This window comes from Pituophis catenifer, unplaced genomic scaffold (assembly GCF_029215685.1).
Source record: "Pituophis catenifer annectens isolate HBS135680 unplaced genomic scaffold, rPitCat1.0.hap2 SCAF_2, whole genome shotgun sequence".
Lineage (NCBI taxonomy): Eukaryota > Metazoa > Chordata > Lepidosauria > Squamata > Colubridae > Pituophis > Pituophis catenifer.
The window spans coordinates 83,992,642-84,015,634 of record NW_027256882.1 but is presented as its reverse complement, the minus strand read 5'-3'; the positions used below and the strand labels follow the sequence as shown (position 1 = coordinate 84,015,634).

The following is a 22,993-nucleotide window of genomic DNA, read 5'->3' as shown; positions in this document are numbered from 1 at the left end:
GACCATGCCAATGTCCATATGATGATACATATGTCATGACGCCATTGTACAACTGATGTTATTCCGATGTAATGATGTATCCTCTGATGCAACTATGGAAATCAGGTCATCTGTATCGCCCTTGCTTCTTCTGTTTATTCTCATATATGGAATGACTGCTCATGTATGGAGTGACTGCACACAGCCGGGGTGAAATCCAGCAGATTCTGACAGGTTCTGGAGAACCGGTAGTGGAAATTTTGAGCAGTTCGGAGAATTGGCAGATACCACCTCATGCTGGCCCCAGGAGTGGGGAGGGATTGGGGATTTTGCAGTATCCTTCCCCTGCCATGCCCACCAAGCCACACCCACCACGCCACACCATGCCCACCAAGCCACGCCCACAGAACCGGTAGTAAAAAAAATTGGATTTCACCACTGCACACACCCCTGTAGAAGTGGTAATATTAGTAGCCAGAGGGTGCCTCTTACTCAGACCTGGAACAGAAAGAACTTGTCCTAATGCAACTGATGATCCATTACCACCTTCTTTTTCTTTCTTTCTTTCTTTCTCTCTCTCTCTCTCTCTCTCCTCCTGCAGGCGTTGGGCTTTCATTCTCAAAAGCCTCCAGCCAAGAAGCAGCAGCTGGAGCAACAAGCAAGGATATTTCCATTAAAGGTCCTCTGAGGCTGCCCTCTCCTGAGGAGAGGGGTACAATTGATCCCTACAGTTGAATCAAAGGTGCTCTGTTTCCTCCATGCCCACTTGCACTCTTGCACTCTATGGGCTCAGCTGCCCACAACAAATGAGAAACCATCTAAGGCCTTTGTGTTGACTGGATTATCCTAGTGGTTCAGAGAGGCCTTTGCTGCCTTTTTGGAGCAACGCAATGATATTCTTGGCTACCTTATGGATTTTGCTGGTTTATCCTGTTACATGCTTTGCCAATAGTCAGAATCCAAGCTATAATGTGGCGACCAAGAAGGAGATCAGCCTGGAAGGAGACTTAGTTATTGGAGGCCTGTTCCCAGTTCATGAGAAAGGTGGCCCTGCAGAGGATTGTGGCAAAATCAATGAACATCGTGGCATCCAGCGTCTTGAGGCTATGCTGTTTGCCCTAGATGAGATCAACAAGAACCATCATATTCTACCAGGCATTACCCTAGGGGCACACATCCTGGATACCTGCTCCAAAGACACCTATGCCCTGGAGCAGTCGCTGGATTTTGTCCGTGCCTCCCTCACCAGAGTGGATGGCTCTGAGCACATCTGCCCTGATGGGTCCTACGCCATCCATGACGATGTACCTACAGCCATCACAGGTGTCATTGGGGGTTCCTACAGTGATGTCTCAATCCAGGTACAAGGGACAAAAGAGAGAGAAAGAGAGAGTTTGTGGGGATGTTGATGCCTAGAACCAAGAGACTTTATGTTTGGACCGTTGTGATAAGGTGCTGAGCAATGTAAAAGAAGGGAATTGGGCTTGCAGAATTGGGCATTGGGTAAAGGCCTTGGAAGATTTATGTTGATTTTATGGACTTGGGAAAACAGGGGGAAAAGATTAGCATACTATGAGGAGGACATCTTTACTCTGAAATTAATCTTGGCCTGTACATCATACAGGTAGTAGAAAATCTATGGTTCCCTAATGTTATTCTACTACAAAATTTTAGCACTTCCATTCCAGCCAGTTTTGTCAACACTGAGGAATGTTGGACATTTATTACAGCAACATCTAAAGAGCCACAATTTGCTCATCTCTGGTTTATGGGTGGTTGTAAGGATTGCTGAGACATAATAATGAACAGCTGTGAAAGTTCCAGTTCTTTTATTTCCTGACTGTAATTTATAACCAGTACTCGGGAAATAAAACTTCCAATATATCACATGTAATGGAACTCAAAAGGATACCATTCACCCATCCCTTTTCATTTATTAGGGACTTGGACAAGTTTTAACCTCTTTTTCCTTAAAGACTAAGAATGCATTACTATGAATTTACTTCAGACCAAGTAATATGGGACTATAGTGTGAGTAAGTATGCATTTATTATTAAATTTGTTTGCCATGCATCTCACTGCATATCCATTTTCAATGAGAAGCACTTACTATCTTACTCTTTGATTAAATGTAAGACTGAGTGGAATTATTTCACAAGTCATAATGAGGATAAAATAAGTACAGTAACATTTTAAGGTTGATATTACTTTTTGAAAGATTATTGCATTGCCTTATACACAGATCAAATAAACTCGATTCTTTCATTCTGGGTCAAAAAGGATTCTATAGATGAAATGTTGATTTAAATCATGAGCCTCAGGGCTTCTCCTCCCTCACATTTACTATGGGAACTGGCCACTTAAGGATTCTAAACCTTTTCTGTACTATCAAAGAAGAGAATATTGAAGAAAAAAAGAATATTGAGGCGGGGGAGGGGAGAAATGGAATAGAACTCTTACCTGGAGTAGAATTTTAATATCATGTGTTTGTAATATAAATGACAGACAGACAGGATAAGAACACAAATAGACAAATAAACAAGATAAGAACCCACAGGTTACATTGTGGGAGAAGAGAAATTGGTCATTAGGGAAAATAGTATAAAACTTTGGGGATTTCAGTTGAGGCTTTTTAGCAGTTTTAGAATGTCCTGGTAGTACTCCCCGCAGTGCAGGGAATGTATAATCAAGTTAATTCCAATACCTGTTCAGGAACATGAAGACTATCTTTAAAGGCCAGCCAGATCTTCACCCTTTATTTTGGGCTCATCCCTTTTCCACAAAAGTGCTCTCTGATTTTAAGCTTGTTAATGTAAAGACCATATCCCATAGCTTTCACATGACAGAATAATTAGCTGCTGCAGTTGAAAAATCCCTATTAATGCTACAATTAATGCAAATTAATATATCATTATCGTGTACAGAGCTACTGCCAAAAGAAACAGAAACAGAATACTGAGTGTCACTATCTCATTTACTGAGGGAGGAAGTGCTGGTTGCCAGGCTTTGCTCTTAGATTTCTGACCTACTTCCCCAAAACAGGACATAAGGAAGGAAGACTGGATAGTTATAAAGAGCCTGGATAGCTCAGCAGACTAAAGCTTGTTATTAACATTCGGCTGTCTGCAATTACTGTAAGTTCGAATATCACCAGGCTCAAGGTTGACTCAGCCTTCCATCCTTTCTAAGGTAGGTAAATTGAGGACCCAGTTTGTGGGGGCAATAAACTGACTTTGTATAAAAAATATACAAAAGTATGAAGGCTATTGCTTAATGCATTGTAAGCCTCCCCGAGTCTCCAGAGAAGGGCAGCATATAAATCTAATTAAAAAAAAAGAAAAAAGACTGATTCCTTCAAATCAAGCCTGTAGCATTTCAAGGTAGACTTTTATTCAGCACAACCTCTGGCTGAGAAGAGCTTATTGAAGCTGCACTAGCATGAAAGAGCTCTCACAGCCTAGTTTTTTCTATTAAGCTTCAGGGTTTCATGTTAGGTTTGCCTCAGTCTCCAATTTGGCCTCAGTTCCAGTTGCCCAGAAACCATAAGATTCCTTTAGAGATACCTGGATCCACTGCCATTTGTCACTTAATTTCAGCAAATCTTCTGGAAACATCCCAGGACAAACCTCCTTCGTTGCTTAGTCTAATAACCCTGCAACTCTGGAGAATATGATATTGTTGCCATTATGGAAACTTGGTGGGATGAAATCCATGAATGGAAAATACAACTAAAAGGAATTAAATAGTTTAAAAGAAACAGACCTAATAAAAGAGGAGGTGGAGTTGCGTTATATATAAGAAATAACTATATCTCTACAGAAATAGAACAATGATGAAAAACATCTTGAATGCATTTGGGTCAATATAAAATGAAAAAAAAAATGACATTGCCATAGGGGTATACTACAGGCCACCCAACCAAACAGAAGAAATAGATGAACTTTTTGCTAGTCCAGTTAACTAACGCATGCAGGAAGCACACCACAGTAGTAATGGGAGACTTTAATTACTATCAACTGGGAGACAAACTCTGCACCAAGTGGCAGATTAAACCGATTCCTGACAAACCTAGCAGACAACTTTGTCTCCCAAAAGGTAGAGAAGGGAACTAGAGGGTTAACCATACTGGACTTAATTCTCACTACAAAGATGAAATGATAGAAGATGTTGAAGCTACAGGAACCGGGGGTCGGCTGGGGTGAACATGCAATATTGTAATTCAACATTATGCAAGCACAAGCAATAGAACAAAGTCCAACTAAAGCCTTGGACTTCAAGAGAGCTGATTTCTGTTCTGTTAGAATCAGCTTTTGGTGCCTGGAACGTAAAAAAAAAACCAAGAGGAAATTGTGGAAGGAAGGTTATATTTGGGGGAACAAACAAATGAGCCCAAAACAAATTCTTATGTTGTTTTTTAATAGACATTTACACGTTGGCTTTCCTCATAGGCATATCTTATATGTGCAGCAGGAGATCCTGCTTGCAGAACAACACAGACACAGTTGGGATTGGTCACTGAAATGCAGAATTGGGTTGGACTCTTGAAATCAAAATTTGGACAGTGCCATCCTGGCTCATACCTGCCCCAGCTCTTATTTAGAAAGAATCACATGACTGCTCAACCATTTCCTGTTCCTTCAAACTGGGAAAAGCAGAAGATGCCACCCCAGCTCTAGGTACGCCTCCTCTCTTGGGATTCCATTCTCCATCCTGCCATTTGGCACTCTACAGCCTTTATATTCTACTCTGACATGTAAGTGAATTTCCAAGACAGAAAAAATAATCCTCTTTTCAAAGGTATCTGGTTCTGGGATAGAGTAATTTATGTTTAGAGAAAGAAAGCCATGTGATTGGAAAACAAGGAAATACAGAGACTCCTGGCTTTCTTCTCTTGTCTGCCTCTTCATTCTCCAGGACCAGGCATTCATGCAAGCTAGTAACATAAGAGCCTACTCTATTCCGTATCTAGGAAAGGAATAAGAGCTTGTTCATGATTGAGCCGTGAGATGGGTGGCATATAAATTTAATAAATAAAAAAACAAAATGCAGAGTGAAATATTAACAGAAGGCCATGTTACTTTTTGAAAGGCCCCCTATTTCACAATACTCCCATGGGTACTCTATGTCCCTTAAGCCCTCCCAGTAACTGATAGAGGTTCCCTATCCATCACAAGATCGGCATGCTCCCAGAGAATAGATGGCAGTCAATACTCTTCCAACATCCAAATCAGGATGAGGCATCTTCTTCCCTTGGTGACCCCAAAGAATGTGTGGCCCCAGCTCACAGAAGTTGAAGTGGTACATTTCAAAGAACATTGCTTGCCTAGCTCAACTCTGCTGTTCTCAGCATCTGTTTAACCTCCCACTTCTAGGGAGTTTTGAAACTGCTGCCATTTATAAAGAGGGGCAAATATTGTTCCTGATAGCTTCTTCTTAAATGTCCTAACTGTGTCCATGGAGATTCTTGATCATCCAGGTCATGGTTTTCAAGCAAAGGTGCTTTTTCAAGAGGCAACTGGACTTTCTGGATTTTCTTTGAAGACATTTCAAAGAAGAAGTGAAACGTCTTCAAAGAAAAACCAGAAAATCCAGTTGCATCTTGAAAAAAGCACCTTTGGGACAACCTAGTTATGTCCGTTTCTTCTCTGCCCAAAAGAGCAAATATTGCTGACAAACATCAGCTTGTTTTGGATAAGAAGGCCATAGAAGAAATACATAAAGCCGATGGTCTACCCCATGTCTACCCACCCCTCAGAGCTTTAACACTGTGCATCAGTAGACAAAGAATGCAAGACAGGATCCAGAATACAAAGCAAAACACAACAGACGGCCATTTTTGTAAAGGAATCTTCTGCAAAACTCAACAAACCAAAAGTTGGATAAACAAAGAAGGGCAAGCAGGGATACAGAGTGGAAGAGCTATAGAGGGCAAGATAATTAGTGAAAGAGTAAGCAGATCAATTAGCTAAGGTGGCTGTTCCTCTCCACAGAGCTGTGTGGTAGCAACACAAAATTAATAACTCTGGGTTCTTCTTACTAGTTGATCTCCCCTGTGTTTTGTGTCCCCTCCAGGCTGGAAAGAACCTGAGGGCTTTCTGTCTCCAGTTCTCTCCATTCAGTCCCCTGGGATTGGCAGAGAAAGCAACACATCCGAATAAGCTAAGACACTTTTTGTCCAAAGCAGGCAGTGAATTAACACTTTCTCTACATCTCTATTATGTCTTCTTCTAAGATGTTTCTGCAAAAGCTCTTTACAAGAAAAAAAAAGTTCAACAACTAGCAAGTTTTTGCAAAACTGCATATATAAGAGCCGTGGTGGCGCAGTGGTTAGAATGCAGTACTGCAGCTACTTCTGCTGACTGCCGACTGCCTGCAATTTGGCAGTTCGAATCTCACCAGGCTCAAGGTTGACTCAGTCTTCCATTCTTCTGAGGTCGGTAAACTGAGGACCTAGATTGTTGTGGGAAATTATGCTGACTCTGTAAACTGCTTACAGAGGGCTATAAAGCACTGTGAAGCTGTATGTAAGTCTAAATGCTATTGCTATTGCTGTATATACTCGTGTACAGGTGCAAATCTAATTTAAGAAAGCAACTGGACCCTTCAAGCAAGAGGGTACTTATATTTCATTCATCTAAGGATAAATAAATGAAGGGATCTCAGTTTTAGAGGGGGGGAAGATGAGCTTCATATATAAATCCTTCTATTCCCCAATATTCAGTCAGAACTGAAGAAGCTTCTTGGATGAGAAGCAAATTGTCTTCCTTCAACAAAGGAAGTCCAGTTGCCTGTTGAAAAAGCACCAATGAGATAACATGACCTGAATGGCTGAGAATCTCCATAAACAATCAGCTTCATAGAAATTGTGCAAAAGACCCTGGTAGATAGCCGAATGGGGGCTGACTAGCCAGTAACAGGAAACAAACACCAGATTACCCCAAAAGATGAAAACCTGCTGATGTTTATTCCCTGCAGTTCCTTGAACAGTCAGGGACAAGAGCTGAAAACCAAAACAGACCTTTGGAGCCCCTGCAGCCCAAACCTCAAAATAACATTCCAAATAAAACAGCTAAGGAGGTCAACAGGTCTGGTAGCCACAGCTATTTGAGGCATCTTCTCCTGTTTTCACACCAACAGCCTCAGTAAGCCTTTCCGTTTAGCTCTGGGCATAGGAATAGTCTCTGGCCCATTCTTCCCTTTGAAGAAGGCTTTCTAGCATGAGGAACCACATCTCTTCCCTGCCTGGGCAATGAGCTAAATCCCAACCAGGCAGTCCATAAGGTTTGGGGAGCTTGCTTATACTTGCCTGATAAGGGTCACCCAGCAAGTGAATTCCCTACAAACTTCTCTTAGCCATCTCCCTCTGGCCACCTTTTCTTCAGAGCAGCCTTTATGTATGGCAGGTACAGAATCAACAGATATTGTACCCTACTGCTGTGGCTTATTCACAAGGAGACTGGTGTTTTCTACTCACCACAGTAATATTTGTTGTCAATGGCTCCAAATCAATTACAATCTCTAGTAAGACACATGGGCAGAATCTTCTGAGTTTGATCTAGAAATCTCAGGTTGCCACTTGATCTTTTCTTTTGATGTGAAAGACTGTTTGACTTGGATTCAAGTCAAATAACCTAATTTGATATACCATAAAACAATTCCTACTTTCTTAGAAACGTAGAGTTTCTTTTGTTTAGCCAGTGCAGGGATGCCCTATTTCAACTATTTTACATCACCTCCCAAGAGAAATATTCTGAGAAATATTCAGTGATAAAGCATCGCATTAGATCTGAGTCCATCTATGTCAGAAACTATATGGTAGTTGTAAGTTTATTGTCTCTTAATTATTGGGGGGGGGAATGTTTTCCAAGTCTAGTTAAAAAGATTAAAAAGATTCTAGATTACTTTATAAAATTTTAAATCAATATTTAAAACATGGCACAACAGAAAAATTAGAACAGAAGTTAACAGTTCCAAACATAATAATCAATAAGACAGCACTGAGCAAACATTAACATCCTAGGCAAACAAACTTCTTGTTAGTGCCCAAAATTAATCAGGTTTGTTCCAGATGAGTCATTTGGGGGAAAGATTCAAAAACATGAGGTAAAAATAAGGCTTCTATATCTGAGCTGCAAAATATAACTGTTAGATAATGGCAAAGAGAAATGGAAAATTTGAACATCCGGGGGATCATCCAGATTTGTGCAGCCTAAGTGCAATAATGAAAATATTTTTAGGAAATTTACAAAGAAAACTAGCCATTCCTTTTCTTTAGGATTGCAAATGGCTCCCCAGAGGAAGCCAGACTGGTGTTGATTACTGTGGCTTAATAACTTGTGTGACATTGATTACAAGATCTGGGATGAATATATCTACTTTTGACATTTTTTCCTTGATTTGGAGATACTGTATAGCAATAGCACTTAGACTTATATACTACTTCACAGTGCTTTACATCCCTCTCTAAGTGGTTTATAGAGTCAGAATATTGCCCCCAACAATCTGGCTCCTCCTCATTTAGCAACCTTAGAAGCAGTGGTCGGTTACTCCCAGTTCTGTCCAGTTCTTGCGAACAGGTAGTAAAAGCAGCAGGAGGCTCCGCCCACCTGCCCAGACATCATAACGTACAATCTGAGCATGCGCAGAAGCTTCTGCGCATGTGCTGAAGCATGCGTGCGCGCTTCCGTTGTGAACCGGTAGTAAAGGTAAGTAGAACCCACCCCTGCTCAGAAGGCTGAGTCAACCTTGAGCCAATGAGAATCGAATAGCTGGCGGTTGGCAGAATTAGCCTGCAATACTGCATTCTAAACACTTTCCACTATGACCTCATATATAATGTCTAGAAAATTGGGACATGGGTGTGTGTGTATTACATTAGTTCTGAGCAAGCTAGCAAAGAGTAGTGTGTTTGTACCTTATGCTAAGTCATGCTATGTGCAAATTAGGCTACAATATTTAGTTAACAAATAATATTAATAAAAATATGCCTTAATACAAATTAATTGGGCCATTAGAATTTATTAAGCATAATAAATAATTATTATAAAAATAAATAATAAATTAAATAATCAAATGATTATTCTAAAGCCATGGTTAAAAAGCTTTGCAACTGTATCAGTGGTGGGTTGCTACTGGTTCACCCCGGATTGAGCGAACCGGTAGCGGTGGAGGCTCCGCCCACCCGCCCGGACGCTTCTGTGCATGCACAGAAGCATTGCGCATGTGCATGAGCGCACACACATGCATGAGCGAACTGGTAGCAAACTAAATTGAAACCGACTACTGAATTGTACGTATCAAAAACAGGCCAAAATCAACAACATCTCAGTCTGTAGATCATTAGTAGCTTGATAACAAATAAATTTAACAAATAAATGAATAAGCAGACTTGTTTTGTAACTATTACAATTGAGCTATTTTTTCCCCTATTTTTAAAAGTTGTGTCTGGAAATAGACCCATTGAAAAAGATGAGATCCTGATTAATCTGGACCAACCACTGCAGAAAAATATCAAGTTCTTCCGATCAGCTTCTCACGTATTTTCAGAATATAAATTAGTCTTTTCTGATATTCAAGGTTCAGTGAAGTCAGCATAACTTAGTTACTCAAAAATAGAAACTACAGTAGCATAGGTACTAATTTACTAATTTTACCTGCTGGTTTTATTAATTACGCTGAGCGGTGACCTTAACTTTGCTTGTTAATTAAAGGCACTGTTAAGAAAAAATGAAGCATGTTGTAACTTACTTTCCACTTCTTCAAGCAATAAAAAGTTCAAGGGTGACTTTTGGACATCTGGGCTAGGGCAGATAATTAAGGAAGGACAGCAATCTTAAAACACACAAATGTCCAAATAAGTGGAACAACTGCATATACGATACTAAGCAGTGGTGGTATTCAGCTGGTTCTATCCAGTTTGGGTGAATTGGTAGCGGTGGCTGTGGGAGACTTATCCCACTTGCCTGGATGACATCATGTGCACCTTTTTGGCGCTCTGCGCATGTGCAGAAGGCCCTGTGCATGCGCTCACGCTTACATTTGCGAACCAGTAACGAAGGTAAGTGAATGCCATCTCTGATACTAAGTCACTATTTGACTTCTGATTTCAAGGGAGAAGCACCCTGAAAGCAAGAGACCCAGTGGTGAAATCCAATTTTTTTTACTATCAGTTCTGTGGGCGTGGCTTAAGGGGCGTGGTGTGGCTTGGTGGGCATGGCAGGGAAAGGATACTGTAGCCTTGGTACTACAGTGGTTTAAAGCACCCTGTTATTAACACAGCTGCCTGCAATTTACTGCTGGTTCGAATCTCTCCAAGGCTCAAGGTTGACTCAGCCTTCCATCCTTTCTAAGGTAGGTTAAATGAGGACCCAGTTTGTGGGGGCAATAAGCTGACTTTGTATAAATATACAAAAGTATGAAGGCTATTGCTTAACGCACTGTAAGCCGCCCTGAGTCTCCGGAGAAGGGCGGCATATAAATCAAATTAAAAAAAAAAAAAAAATCTCCATTTCCTCCCCATTCTGGGGTCAGCCAGAGGTGGTATTTGCTGGTTCTCTGAACTACTCAAAATTTCCGTTACCGGTTTTCTGAACTGCTCAACATTTCCACTATCGGTTCTCCAGAACCTGTCAGAACCTGCTGGATTTCATCTCTGAAGAGACCTCTATCTTTGAATTCCCAGTTTTTTGTGTTTGTGTGCCTCCCCATCACCCTATCTCTTTTACTATAATTTTTAATTAAAGATTTTAATTATTGTATTAAAAGCAAATACAAACAAAACTCAGAAAGAAAAAGAGAGATAGAAAGAATAAAAAGTGCAAGGGGAAAAAAGAAAAGATAAAGAAAAATATTGAAGAAAGTAACTTCCAATCTTCACACAATAAATACAAATTAATTTAGTAAATCTTCATCTCTATAAGGCTACAAACAGGTTATCTCTTGTTTCCATAACACAGTCCTTATCTATATGCAAATCCATAAATCATCAACTTTTCAATTCTGATGTCAGCAAAATGTTTGTAAAGGATTGCCACAGATTTATAAAAACATGTTTTATTTTATCCTTGATCAAACAAACCATCTTTATATTCTCACCTTTTACTTAATAACAATCTTGATGTTTAATTCATTCAGTTGTTGTTATAGGAATCTATCTGCCTTCAGTTTTTCTTTTACCCATCCCAAAGATTTCTTTGAAACTTTATCAAATCTCTTTTGTAAATACCATAAGAAGTCATATTCATGTCATTTATTTTCTTAATTTGTCATTTGTATTTCCACTTTAGATTTCAAAGCCTTAGCCTCCTTTTTTTTTGCGTCTCTAGCAAAAAGTCCTTATCCGGTCATTCTCTTGGCTTGTCATTTGTATTTCTACCTTAGCTACTTTCTCTACTTTGCAATTCATACTTCTTTTATTATCCAGTATTTCTGATTCTACTATTTCTACATCAAGAAGAATTTGTTTTTCATTTATCATTCCTCTGTTAACAACTTTAAGACACAATCTATACATAGAAACAGGCATTAATGTTGATATTGTGGCTAGAAATTTCTGGTCTCAGTCTTCAAAAATTTCCTGAAGTGTTTCAAATGTCAAAACATTTTGTATCATTTTGTAAATCCCAACACCGACCGAGAACAAAGGGTAAATCCGTACTTTTTTTTCTTCTTTCCCTGGAACCTTTAGTATCCCTCCTACTATCCAGTTTCTGAAATCATAAGATCTCATATCTTTCTTATGACTTAAAATACACAAAACAATTTAGTTCCCATGAAAGGTTGTTGATTTATAATTAGTTCCAAAACCTTATAATAAAAATCTTAAAATTTCAAACTTATTTTTACTCTTAATTTGTTTATAACTTTCTTGGATTAAAGTCTTATTTACGATAGCTATTTGGCATTTATTTCCAATTCTTTAAATTGCTAAATTTAAATTTTTTTGTTTTATTTTGTTCAAGAATGAAGTTAGGGTGGCTGTTCAAATTTACAATTCTGAAGATCTGCAATAACCTTAAGACAGTTAAGTAGGTAATTTCTGAAAGTGATTAGAAAATGAGGCTATTGAACTCACAGTCCTTTAAATGGTTCTACCATGGTTGTGGGAATGAGGCTGATTCCTTCGTCTCTCAGCACTCAAACCAGTGGTGGGTTGTCCCCGCTTCAGACTGATTCTGTAGAACCGGTAGTAAAACCAGCGGGAGGCTCCACCCACCAACCCTGACGTCATCAAAATGCTTCTGCACGTGCGCAGAAGCTTCTGTGCATGCGCAGAAGAGTGTGTGCGTGGCCCCATTGCAAACCGGTAGTAAAGGTAAGTAGAACCCACCCCTGACTCAAACCCATGGAAGACCAGTGTATTGCAGTCTCCTTGCAACAGTAGCTGCAAAGAGCACATGTAGGTGACTTCCTGGCTTCCTGAGGGGTTCCATAGAACCAGTCTGAAGCCATGGTCATTGTCTTTACTGTTTTAGAGACATGTTAGTTCACTATGCCTCTCCCAGAATTTCTCAGATTCAAAATATGTGTGTCTCCCCATTTCAGGCTGCTTTTATAAACATATGTACACTCTCTACAAACTCTGGCTTTCCATTCCAAGCATTCCAAAGAAATTTTGGTTTTAAAAATGTATTTTAACAATCCATTCGAGTTTGTTCATTTCATCCCAGAGACTGTGATTGGGCTTTGCTTTCTGGTCAACCTTGCTCAAAACCTCATGAAATTTATTTATTGATTGATTTGATTGGAGTTGTATTCTACAAATACTTTTCTCCTTTGTTCCTGAGTTTTTGTTAATCAACAATGATATCAATATTCAAATCTATGCCATCATAACCCAGGCTGTTGAGTGAATAGTTGCTGAACTCCTGCTGAAGAACATAATTCCGCCAGTTATTTTGAATAACCTGGGCTGCCTTTTGATATTTCTTGAACTGAGTTTTTATAAGCCACATCCTTAACTTTGACTGCAAGAGGACGGTCGACTTCTCAGGCCAAACATACATCATCAAGGCCCTAATCCTCCTCTCCTCTTTGAGCTGAAAGACACGTTGGCGCCACCACCTCTGGATTGATATTGCACACACAGCGGCAAAAAAGAGAGACCTCCGGACCAGCATACCCCGCCACCATCTTTGGAGGAAAAGAGCAGTCTGAGAAGAGGAAACAATTAACAGAGTGTCAGTAGAATGTAGCCAAAAGCAGAAGAAGAAGGAGAGGAAGGGAGGGAGGGAGGGAGGGAGGGAGGGAGGGAAAGAGAGAGGGAAAGAGAGAGAAGCACTAAATAGTCAAGTGTTCCATTTGATTGTTTCTATCAACTGCACAAGAGTAAAGAGACAAAAGACTGAAACGACAAATTTAAAATATGGTTGTTCTGGACTAGAGGGGACAAACATCTCAAAAACTGGGCACTATCTTGCCAGTTGTATCTACACACTCCTGGACAACTCTTCATCTGAATTGTTGATTTCATGGGATGATGGCCATTTTAACATTTTAATTTAATTGGGGAATTCACAGGGACTATCAATCCATGTTCCGGCGTCTCTTTACCCAAGAGAGAAAAACGAGGCTTCTGATTGTTTGTTATTCTTCCTGGATTCATTCTGGAACAAGCTTTTCTACAAAATCTCCCTGGTGCCATTCTAAAGATGTTCTCTTTTTTTTTCCTACCATGATAGAGGGAGAAGGGATAATAACATTGAAGGTGTAATGCATGCACACATCTTCATGATCATCATATTGACTTTTTAAACATATCCTGGGCATAGGTAGGAAATCCTATATTATTTCAGACAAATGGTTGTCCAATGTTTTTTTAAAAACTTCCAGTGTTGGAGAATTCACAACTTCTGGAGGCAAGTTGTTCCACTGATTAATTGTTCTGCCAGGAAATTTCTCCTTAGTTCTAGGTTGCTTCTCTCCTTGATTAGTTTCCATCCATTGCTTCTTGTCCTGCCCTCAGGTGCTTTGACTCCCTCTTCTTTGTAGCAGAACCTGAGATATTGGAACACTGCTATCATGTCATTCCCTAGTCCTTCTTTTCATTAAACTAGAAATACCCAATTCCTGCAATCTTTCTTCATATATTTTAGCCTCCAGTCCCCTAATAATCTTTGTTGCTCTTCTCTGCACTCTTTCTAGAGTCTCAAAATATTTTTTATATCATGGTGACTCTTGATTACATGGTAGTTTAAAACAACTACAAGTTTAAGACAACTAATATTCCTGCCTCCTATTTTCCCCACAGCAACAACTCTGTGAGGTGGATTGGGCTGAGAGAGATTGGCTAAAAGTCATCCAGCCAGCTTTCATGCCTGAGGCAGGACTACAACTCCAACCAAAAATTGCCTGTTGGGGAGATCAAGGTTTAATAAATAAATATATTTTTATTTTTTAAAAAACCTCATAGCCTCTTGGTTTCTAGCCTGATGCCTTAACCACTAGACCAAACTGGTTGATTGATAATTAATTGATCCCTATGTCAGGCTATGGTGCGGATTCTGTTTTCACTCATTAAGTGTGGCAATATTAAGTCAATCACACTTTTTAAATGCTTTGCTTCTCCCTGGTTTTGATTCATTTCAGTGTTTATTGTTGCGTAGCTTTTTAATTTGACAAGCAGCTACAGTGGGAAAACTCGTTGCCGGTCTAGAAATTATACTTCATATCTGGAAAAGGTCCAGAAATCAGAAATCAGAATGCATTTATTTATTTTGGGACAGTCCTCCAAAAGAATGTTTGCTTTCAGGCCCCCTCTATCACATCACTGAAACGATAGGAACTTCAATAAGATATTCTATTATTATGGTTGATCCCATAGTCAGCCAGATGTTCAGGATGGATTTGGCATTTTTATCCACCTAACAAGTCCTGTCCAAGGATCTAAAATAGGCTGGTATTATTTGATGGTGTTCATTATGTGAAGTTCCAGCTATGAGTGCTTTAGCTGCTATGGACCTTCATATGCATCAAGTTCTTCCCAAGAACCCTAGGTTGTTGTAATATATCAGTATAAATGTGGATCCAAACAATGTGGCCTTTAGAAATTGACCAATGGGAATTTTGTCAATGTACAGATTTTCTAAATGCGTTCCAAGATTTCTGGAATGGCACCCATTATGCCAACATGCGCCACGGTGGCACAGTGGTTAGAGTGCAGGACTGCAGGCTACTTCTGCTGACTGTCGGCTCCCTGCAATTTGACAGTTCAACTCTCACTGGCTCAGGGTTAACTCAGCTTTCCATCCTTCTGAGGTGGATAAAAGGAGGACCCAGATTGTTGGAGGCAATATGCTGACTCTGTAAACCGCTGAGAGAGTGCTGTAAAAAGCACTACGAAGCGGTATATAAATCTAAGTGCTATTGCTATTGCTATAATCACTGAGACCTCCTTGGCTGGTTTATGCTATAATCTGTTGATTTCAATCTTAATAATTAGATCTTAATAATTTCTGGTTTTTTCCAATTTTTATTATTATTGGTGTTATAAAGCTAATTAATATTATTATTTTATTATTATACAGTATATTAATACATTACATATTTTAATATTATTATTATTATATGTTCATTATAATTATAATTATTATATTATATGTTATTATATAATAATATGTTATTATTATATAATAACAATAATCGGTCTGGAAGACATCCTGGCTATCAGCAATATATGGTGATAACCAGCAACTTGAAAGCATATGACCTGCATATGAAGAACCATGCAGCCGACCAGTGACTTAAATATGCATGGAAGATAAAACTACTAGGTAGTCTTCATTTAGCAACTACAAAGGAGACCAGTAGCTCTATCATTAAGCGAAGTAGTTGCTAAGTGGAAAACCAGATGACAGTGACTGTGCTTTTCTTTTCCCAACTCTCCTATCCTTTGGAAAGCTCACTACTGCATGGCATAATTGGAAGAACAGAACTAACCTTTGTATTTACATTCATTTGAGAAGAAAGGGTTACAAGCGGGCAGACAATGGACACCACATTGAAAGGAATGCGATGACACTAGCAGTCTTGAGCACATTACACAAATAGCTGTTGTATTCCCCTTTGTGTGCCTGATTAGTCTTTTGCATTCCCTTTCTCTTCAATTTCTCTGCTCTGCAAAGCTGCGGGTAGGTGGGTGGGTGAAACAACAGGTCAGGCACAGGACAATGTATACTGACTATAATGGTGATCGTGTGACTGAGGAATACTGGAAGGGTCATAAATGTGGGCATTGGTCATAAAGTTATCTTTTTCAGTGCCATTGTTGTAACTTCAAACAGTCACTGAATGATTAAGTCAGTAAACAAGATCTACCTGTATAAAAAGCTTCTAGTCACAATGGCAAGACACTACCTTCTGAGTCAGAACAATACCTCTTTTATACCAATCTCATTAGAAGAGTGCTCGAGCCCTTAAATCTTGTAGGCACACCTGCAGAAATTTGGTGTTGACAACAGAAAGAAGAGAATGCTAACTTCCTTGGGCCTTTGGTGTAATGTGTCAAACTGGTTCAATTCTTTTTCCAGTGCTAAATCAATTCTGCCTTTCACTCTCTGCCAATATTAATGACACTTAAAATATGTCTCTTGCCTTGTGTCAGGAGCAGGCCCTCGGCACTGTATCAAGGTTTGCTTCTACTCTTTCTTTTCAGATGGTTCAAGTAAAATTGAGTTTAGATATTGCTAGCCTAAGTTTATCTTCTATGGAGACATAACATTTGAAATTAATAAACTGAAGGGCTCTTTGGGGTTCTTAGACCACAAGTTCCAAGATTTATTAAGATCATTTCTCCAGTGCATGGGGCACAGATTCTCACATATAATTCAGAACCTGATTGGTGGGTTGTGATCAGTGGTGGGATTCAAGTAATTTAACAACCAGTTCTCTGCCCTAATGATTTCTTCCAACAACCAGTTTGCCAAACTGCTCAGAAAGTTAACAACCGGTTCTCCCGAATGGTGCGAACTGGCTGAATCCCACCACTGGTTGTGATCAGATCAGATCGCTTGTGACCTTGATTAAATGTACCCTTTTATAAGACTGAAAAGGATGCACTCCAAGTATTCTTTAGTTTCCATATGAATATTTGTTTATGTACATGACATAAATGTACATCTGGTGTGACACAGATGCTATGGTTTTTTTCTTAATGGATAGTCAAATAGTTTATATTCTCAAAATCGGCAACATCAAATCCCTGACCAGTACCTCCAATCTCTTTTGTGGAGAAACCTGTTTAGTCTGCACTGCTGCTGGTCGTGGTGGAGGTGGGGGTTCCTCTTTTTTGGCCCAGGGGAATTTACTCTGCAGAGAGAAGAGACAGTGAGATATCAGTTAAATCTACAAAAAGTTTAGAGCTGTCCGAAGGAGAATACTGAGAAACACTGAGTCCCATGCTACCAAATACTCAGGTAACACTGAATCCCATGCTACCGTGCTTATCAATAGGTGTCACTGTGTATTTTTTGGATACTTCAAAAGGTTGATGAACAAAAGGGTGGTAATGAAGCAACTGGTGAGTCCATCCTTTCCTAGCCCATAATTCCCATAATTTCTAATGCTGCTTGGAAATCTCAAGAATTGTGTATCAGCACATCTGGAGACATCTAGTTAAGAAGTATCGGATGGGGATAGACAGGATCCCTTCTAGATTCAGGTGTGTCCATTTCAGATCTATGTGGCTGTGTCTGCTAAACAGTGAGTGAAACACACATTTTGCAACTGCTGACTACTGGCAATCAAAACTATGTCTGGGCCCAGACCAGGGGTGGGTTCTACTTACCTTTACTACTGGTTCACAATGGGAGCCATCTCTGGTGCTGGGAACCACCTTGGGCTCCTGGGAGTCTGCCAGAATTAATGGAGCCAGCAACACTTTTGAAGCTGGCAGTGACAAGAAGGTGCTGTGGACTGTTAGGCATTTAGAGCTTGCTGTGGCAAGACAGACATACTTGGATGTTTAACATGATTGTCCTGAGGTGGCTGATGGTTGTTGTACAGTAACCTGGCAACACTGGAGTGGTGCTGTATTTTTTCTAGGACCTCTTTTGCTAACTTGGAGGCCATTGGTGGTCCTGACTCCAGGACTACCAATGTTGCTGGAAGCCACTCCTTGGGCTCCAGCCCCTCTTTTTTGGGCTCTAGAGTTTCTGACTGGGACTCTGCTCTGAGTTCTAGGGGATGGTGTCACCTCAGCCCTCCTAATCATTCAGAGTTCTGAAGTTCCCCACTTATGGGTTGTGTGTGTGGCTTGTGGGCAGGGGTGGGTTCTAAATTTTTTTACTACCGGTTCTGTGGGCGTGGCTTATTTTGTGGGTGTGGCTTGGAGGTCATGTGACTAGGTGGGCGTGGCTAGCTGGTCAGAGTAATTTCTGGAAGGTCCTCGCACTTACGACCAGTCCTCGCACTTACGACCCGACTCATTTGTTTGCTTTTAACATTGATCAGCTGTAGGACGACCCTTTGAAGCCCCGCGGCAAGAGTTTAAACAGATTTTTTCCCTCTAGTCATCAGCTGGGACTCAGGAGGCAGCAATAGATTGGGGGTGGGACCAAATAAAAGGTAAGAATAACGTGGGTGGGTGGGTGGGAGGGCGGGGGGAGAACCGGTTCGGTGATGTCATATCGTCACCGCTATCGGCTCGGCCGAATCGACCGAACCAGGAGGAACCCACCACTGCTTGTGGGGCTTTGGGTGCATTATTTTCTCTGCAGGGCTTGTTCCCTTTAAGGCCATCAAGTGCTTGTGCAATTGTAGCCAGAGGACACACAGAGCATTGGTTTGTGAATGTATAATATGGGTGGGAGAGATTGGTGAATGTGTCTTTGATCTAGGAGGAAGGAATGAGGAGGGAGTTGTTTGGAGAAGACAAGAAGGAACATCAGGATGATGATGGGCAGAGGTAAGTGTGACAAGAACCCAGGGTGCACCATGTTAAATAATATTGGATCTAGTGCTTGACAGTTTGGCCCTCAATTTCCTCTCTCAATGCATGACTATCAGATCCTCAGTGGGCCTGAACTCCAGCTATACTTTTGAAGTTGGTTTGTCTGGCCTCATTCATGACCTTATCATGGATAAGGGCACCAACCCCACATATCTGAGACCTGGCTGGGCTCAGAGATTTCAGGTTTTACATCTACCGAGACTAACTGGGAGGATTGGATGGGGTAGCTGTTGTCATCCATGAGACTTTGAAGGCCCTTAAAGGCTTTGCTGTCCCAGTAATCCCGATAAATTGGATATGAGGCACAGATAAAAGTTGACTTCAAGGGAACAGTTGGGATTGCTGCAGGTATACTGCCATCCCTGCTGCTGCTCATTATCATCCCCATCGGAACTCTGGATTTCATTGCTGGGCTGGCAATAGAGTCCCTGAGGCTGTTAATGGTTGGGAAATTCAATTTGCTGCTTGATGGCTTTGAGTCCAAGGCAGCTCAGGAATTTATGGCTTCCATGGTAACCATGGACCTGTCCCAAATAAATTATGGACTGATATATATTAGTGGCTGCACATTAGATCTGGATAGATCACGTTGTCTCGAAGTAGTGATATGATCAGATAGTGGAAGACATAACATCAGTTAATGCAGTTAATGTTAACTGACAAATCATATTTAATGTATATTTCTCAACATAACAACAGCCACATGGAGGGAAGTAAGCAGTGGGGTACCCTAAGGTACCCATTACACTCCAATATCTTCATAAACAATCTAGACGAGGGAATAGAAGGGGAAGTCATCAAATTTGCAGATGACAATAAACCGGCAGGAATAACAAACACTCCAGAAGACAAGCTCAAGATCCAAAAAGATTGACTGGGCCAGTGGTGGGTTTCAAATTTTTTTACTACCGGTTCTGTGGGCATGACTTGGTGGGCATGGCAGAGGAAGGATACTGTCAAATCTCCATTCCCTCCCCAATCCAGGGGAAGGTTACTGCAAAATACCCATTTCCTCCAGATCAGCTGAGACTCAGGAGGCAGAGAATAGATGGGGGCGGGGCCAGTCAGAATTTTTACTATCGGTTCTCTGAACTACTCAAAATTTCCGCTACTGGTTCTCCAGAACTGGTCAGAACCTGCTGAAACCCACCTCTGGACTGGGCCCAAAAACTTCTGCATGTCCTCATCTTAATAGGCAATGTGATCATCAAAGCCCACATCAGGAAAAAGGGAGGTAGCAAATCAAGGCAGCTAAGGAGGCAAAAAAAATTCTGTTGGCTGGGTTGAGGAAAATGCGTCATCTCTCATGGGAAAACAGGAATCCACAAAGACCTGAATCCTAGTGAATTATCAGCCCCAAGTTGTTTAAGCAAGTTCAGGATGGCAATGATAGATCACCAAACTCACAAACTAATTTGACTGTTGTTTTTTTTTTAGCATCACCCAGCATGATTGATTGAGAAAGGATAATCTGACTGACAAGACTCCCAATGGGGTTAAAACTGTCCCACTTATGCATCAGTACTAATTGGTGGATTTGTGCAATAGTTGCCCCCACTTTTGACCCAGTTAGGTATCTAGATGAATCTAGCCAAAGTTTAGTTGCCTAAGAAGGATATATGGTGTGATAAAAGTTGAGATGGATAAGGTGTTTTGGTCAACTCCAGAAGGATCTCTCAAAGCAGAAATACAGATTCAAATAAAAATCTGCTAGCAAGCCATTCCATCATAGATAAGATTCCCACTGCATTAAACTAGAATGCTATTTGGTTTTAACTTAATGATGGAAGCTATTTTTACACATATATTAAACCAATATAATTTGTAAACCAGGTTTTGAATTAACATATTGCAAGTATTCATTCAATTATAATTAGATCAACAATAAATCAAAAGATGGACAATGTTTGAAGTATAAGGGGACACAACTAAATCTCCTAATCTTTATGGAGTTCAAAGAGATGAACACTGGTGAGGTTTCAATGTCACTGGAAGAAGCAGAGCTAATTTGGGAGCTCAGTGAGAACAATATTTGAGGGACTGTCACAGAGAAGAGGGAGGCAACCTTTTCTCCAAACTACCTGAGGGCAGGACAAGAAATAATGGATGGAAACTTATCAAGGAAAGATCTAAAGAGAAACTAAAGAGAAATTTCCTGACAGTGAGAACAATTAATCCCTGGAACCGCTTGCCTCCAGAAGTTGTGTAGGTGCTCCCTCACTGGAGGTTTCTAAGAAGAGATTGGGCAGCCATTTGTCAGGATGATATAGGATCTCCTACTTGAGCCATGCGTTGAAGTAGAAGACCTCCAAGGTCCCTTCCAACTCTATTATTCCATATTTCACTTACTTTTATTTTTTCCCACAAAGTCTCTTCCTTTACCATTCCTTTACTTGCCATTTTTTCAGAAAAAGTCAGATTTTGTTTAGAATTTAGTTCCAACTGTTGAAGTTCTCTTAAAATAGCAGCACCAAGTTGTCTTGTAATCTATGATGTCATAATGCACACAATGAACTCATCACTCCAACTGTCACTGTTAGTTAAGAATGAATCTGGGCAAAGCAGAATTGTTTCTAAAGCGAGTTCTTTATATAGGGCACTAAGATCACGCTGGAGCATGCATGGGCCATGGAAATACACTTTTTTCTTGGAGTGGGGAATAGGATCCAGACTTAATTCCCTATCATTGTTTCCATATGTCTTAGAAGACTTAAGAAACCGACGCTGAAATGAAGAAAAAATTAATTGTTTTTTTGTAGCATAGATAGTATAATGATGTTTTAAAATCAAAATCTGGATTATGGGAGTATGGCGGGACAAAAACAGTCTGGATTAAGGAGGTGAAGCCTAGAATAATTTGGTGGATTGAGTGAGAGAATATCCTCTAAGCCTAGATATAGCAATCATTATATTAAAGGACATATGAGAACCAGGGGTGGGTTCCAGTTACCCTTACTACCAGTTTGCAATGGGAGCGTGCACTTGCGCACTTCTGCACATGTGCAGATTGTCCATGGGTGGAGCCTTCCACCGCCATTACTACCGGTTCACAAGAACCGGACCGAACCGGGAGCAACCCACCACTGATGAGAACCAAAAAAGTGTGTAGGTGCGGCTGGATTAGGAGTGGGGAAGCCCAGGTTTCAGTCCTTCCTTAGGCAAAGAAGGCAGCTGGGTGACCTTGGGCCAATCACTTCCTCTCAGCATCAAGCCAACTGAAAAACAAAACTTTTGGTCACATCAAGCATTGATGAACTTTGCTGCAATACAAAAGAAATGGAGGAACAAGAAAGATGAAGTTGAGGAAGGAAACAGCAATAAACACAACTGTAAAAATATATAGCAATTCAATCTAAGGATTAAGGGGATGGACTGGAAAAATTCAAGGTCAAATTTTCATTTGACCATGTTGTTCACTGCATTATAAACTTTTAGCCTAGCCCAATGCATGGTTTGTTATTAGGAGATAAAATGAGAGGAGATTCTTAGGTACTTGATAGCAATTAAAAATAATTCTATTGAGCATTTGGGAAGCAATCTTCCTGGCATTCATCAATAAAGTAACTAGTATACTAAAATAAAACCCATGATTTTGGTTCTGGCCACAGAGATAAAACTGAATTTTTCAGGAACCTGAAATTGAGCGGTTTGAAGTTCCTTTACTGTAGAACAATCAAATTGATCAATCAATCAAATTTCCCAGTTTCTGCTCCTGAGTTCATTATTTTTCCATTAAGCTCAGGGATGGGCTGCTGGTGTTCGCAGAACCTTTAGCTAAGATTCTGTGCAGTTCGGAGAACCCGCAAATCTCACTCCTGGCTGGCCTCATCCACCTCCCCTCCCCTCCCAGGAGTCCCCACGCGGCCAGTTTTCGATGCAGGTAAGTGCAGGGCGTGCATGGAGGCTTGCACAGGGTGAAAAATGGGCCTACTTGAGGGCCTCCATAGTCTGGGAAGGCCATTTTCACCCTCCTGGAGGCTCAAGGAAAGCCTCTGGAATTCAGGGAGGGCAAAAACACCCCACCCCCCGCCTTGGTGCAGGAGGCTGACTAGGCCACACCCACCATGG

General features: G+C 40.6%; 1 protein-coding gene across 1 annotated transcript in view; it reads left to right on the top strand.

The window, feature by feature from the left end:
• The first annotated feature begins 869 nt into the window (after nucleotides 1-869).
• Nucleotides 870-22,993, top strand: part of GRM2 (glutamate metabotropic receptor 2) — a 45,790-nt gene continuing 23,666 nt past the window's right edge. The window contains exon 1 of the mRNA XM_070933703.1: nucleotides 870-1,340. Within this exon, the coding sequence (XP_070789804.1) occupies nucleotides 870-1,340 (471 nt within the window). The remainder of the gene's footprint in view (nucleotides 1,341-22,993) is intronic.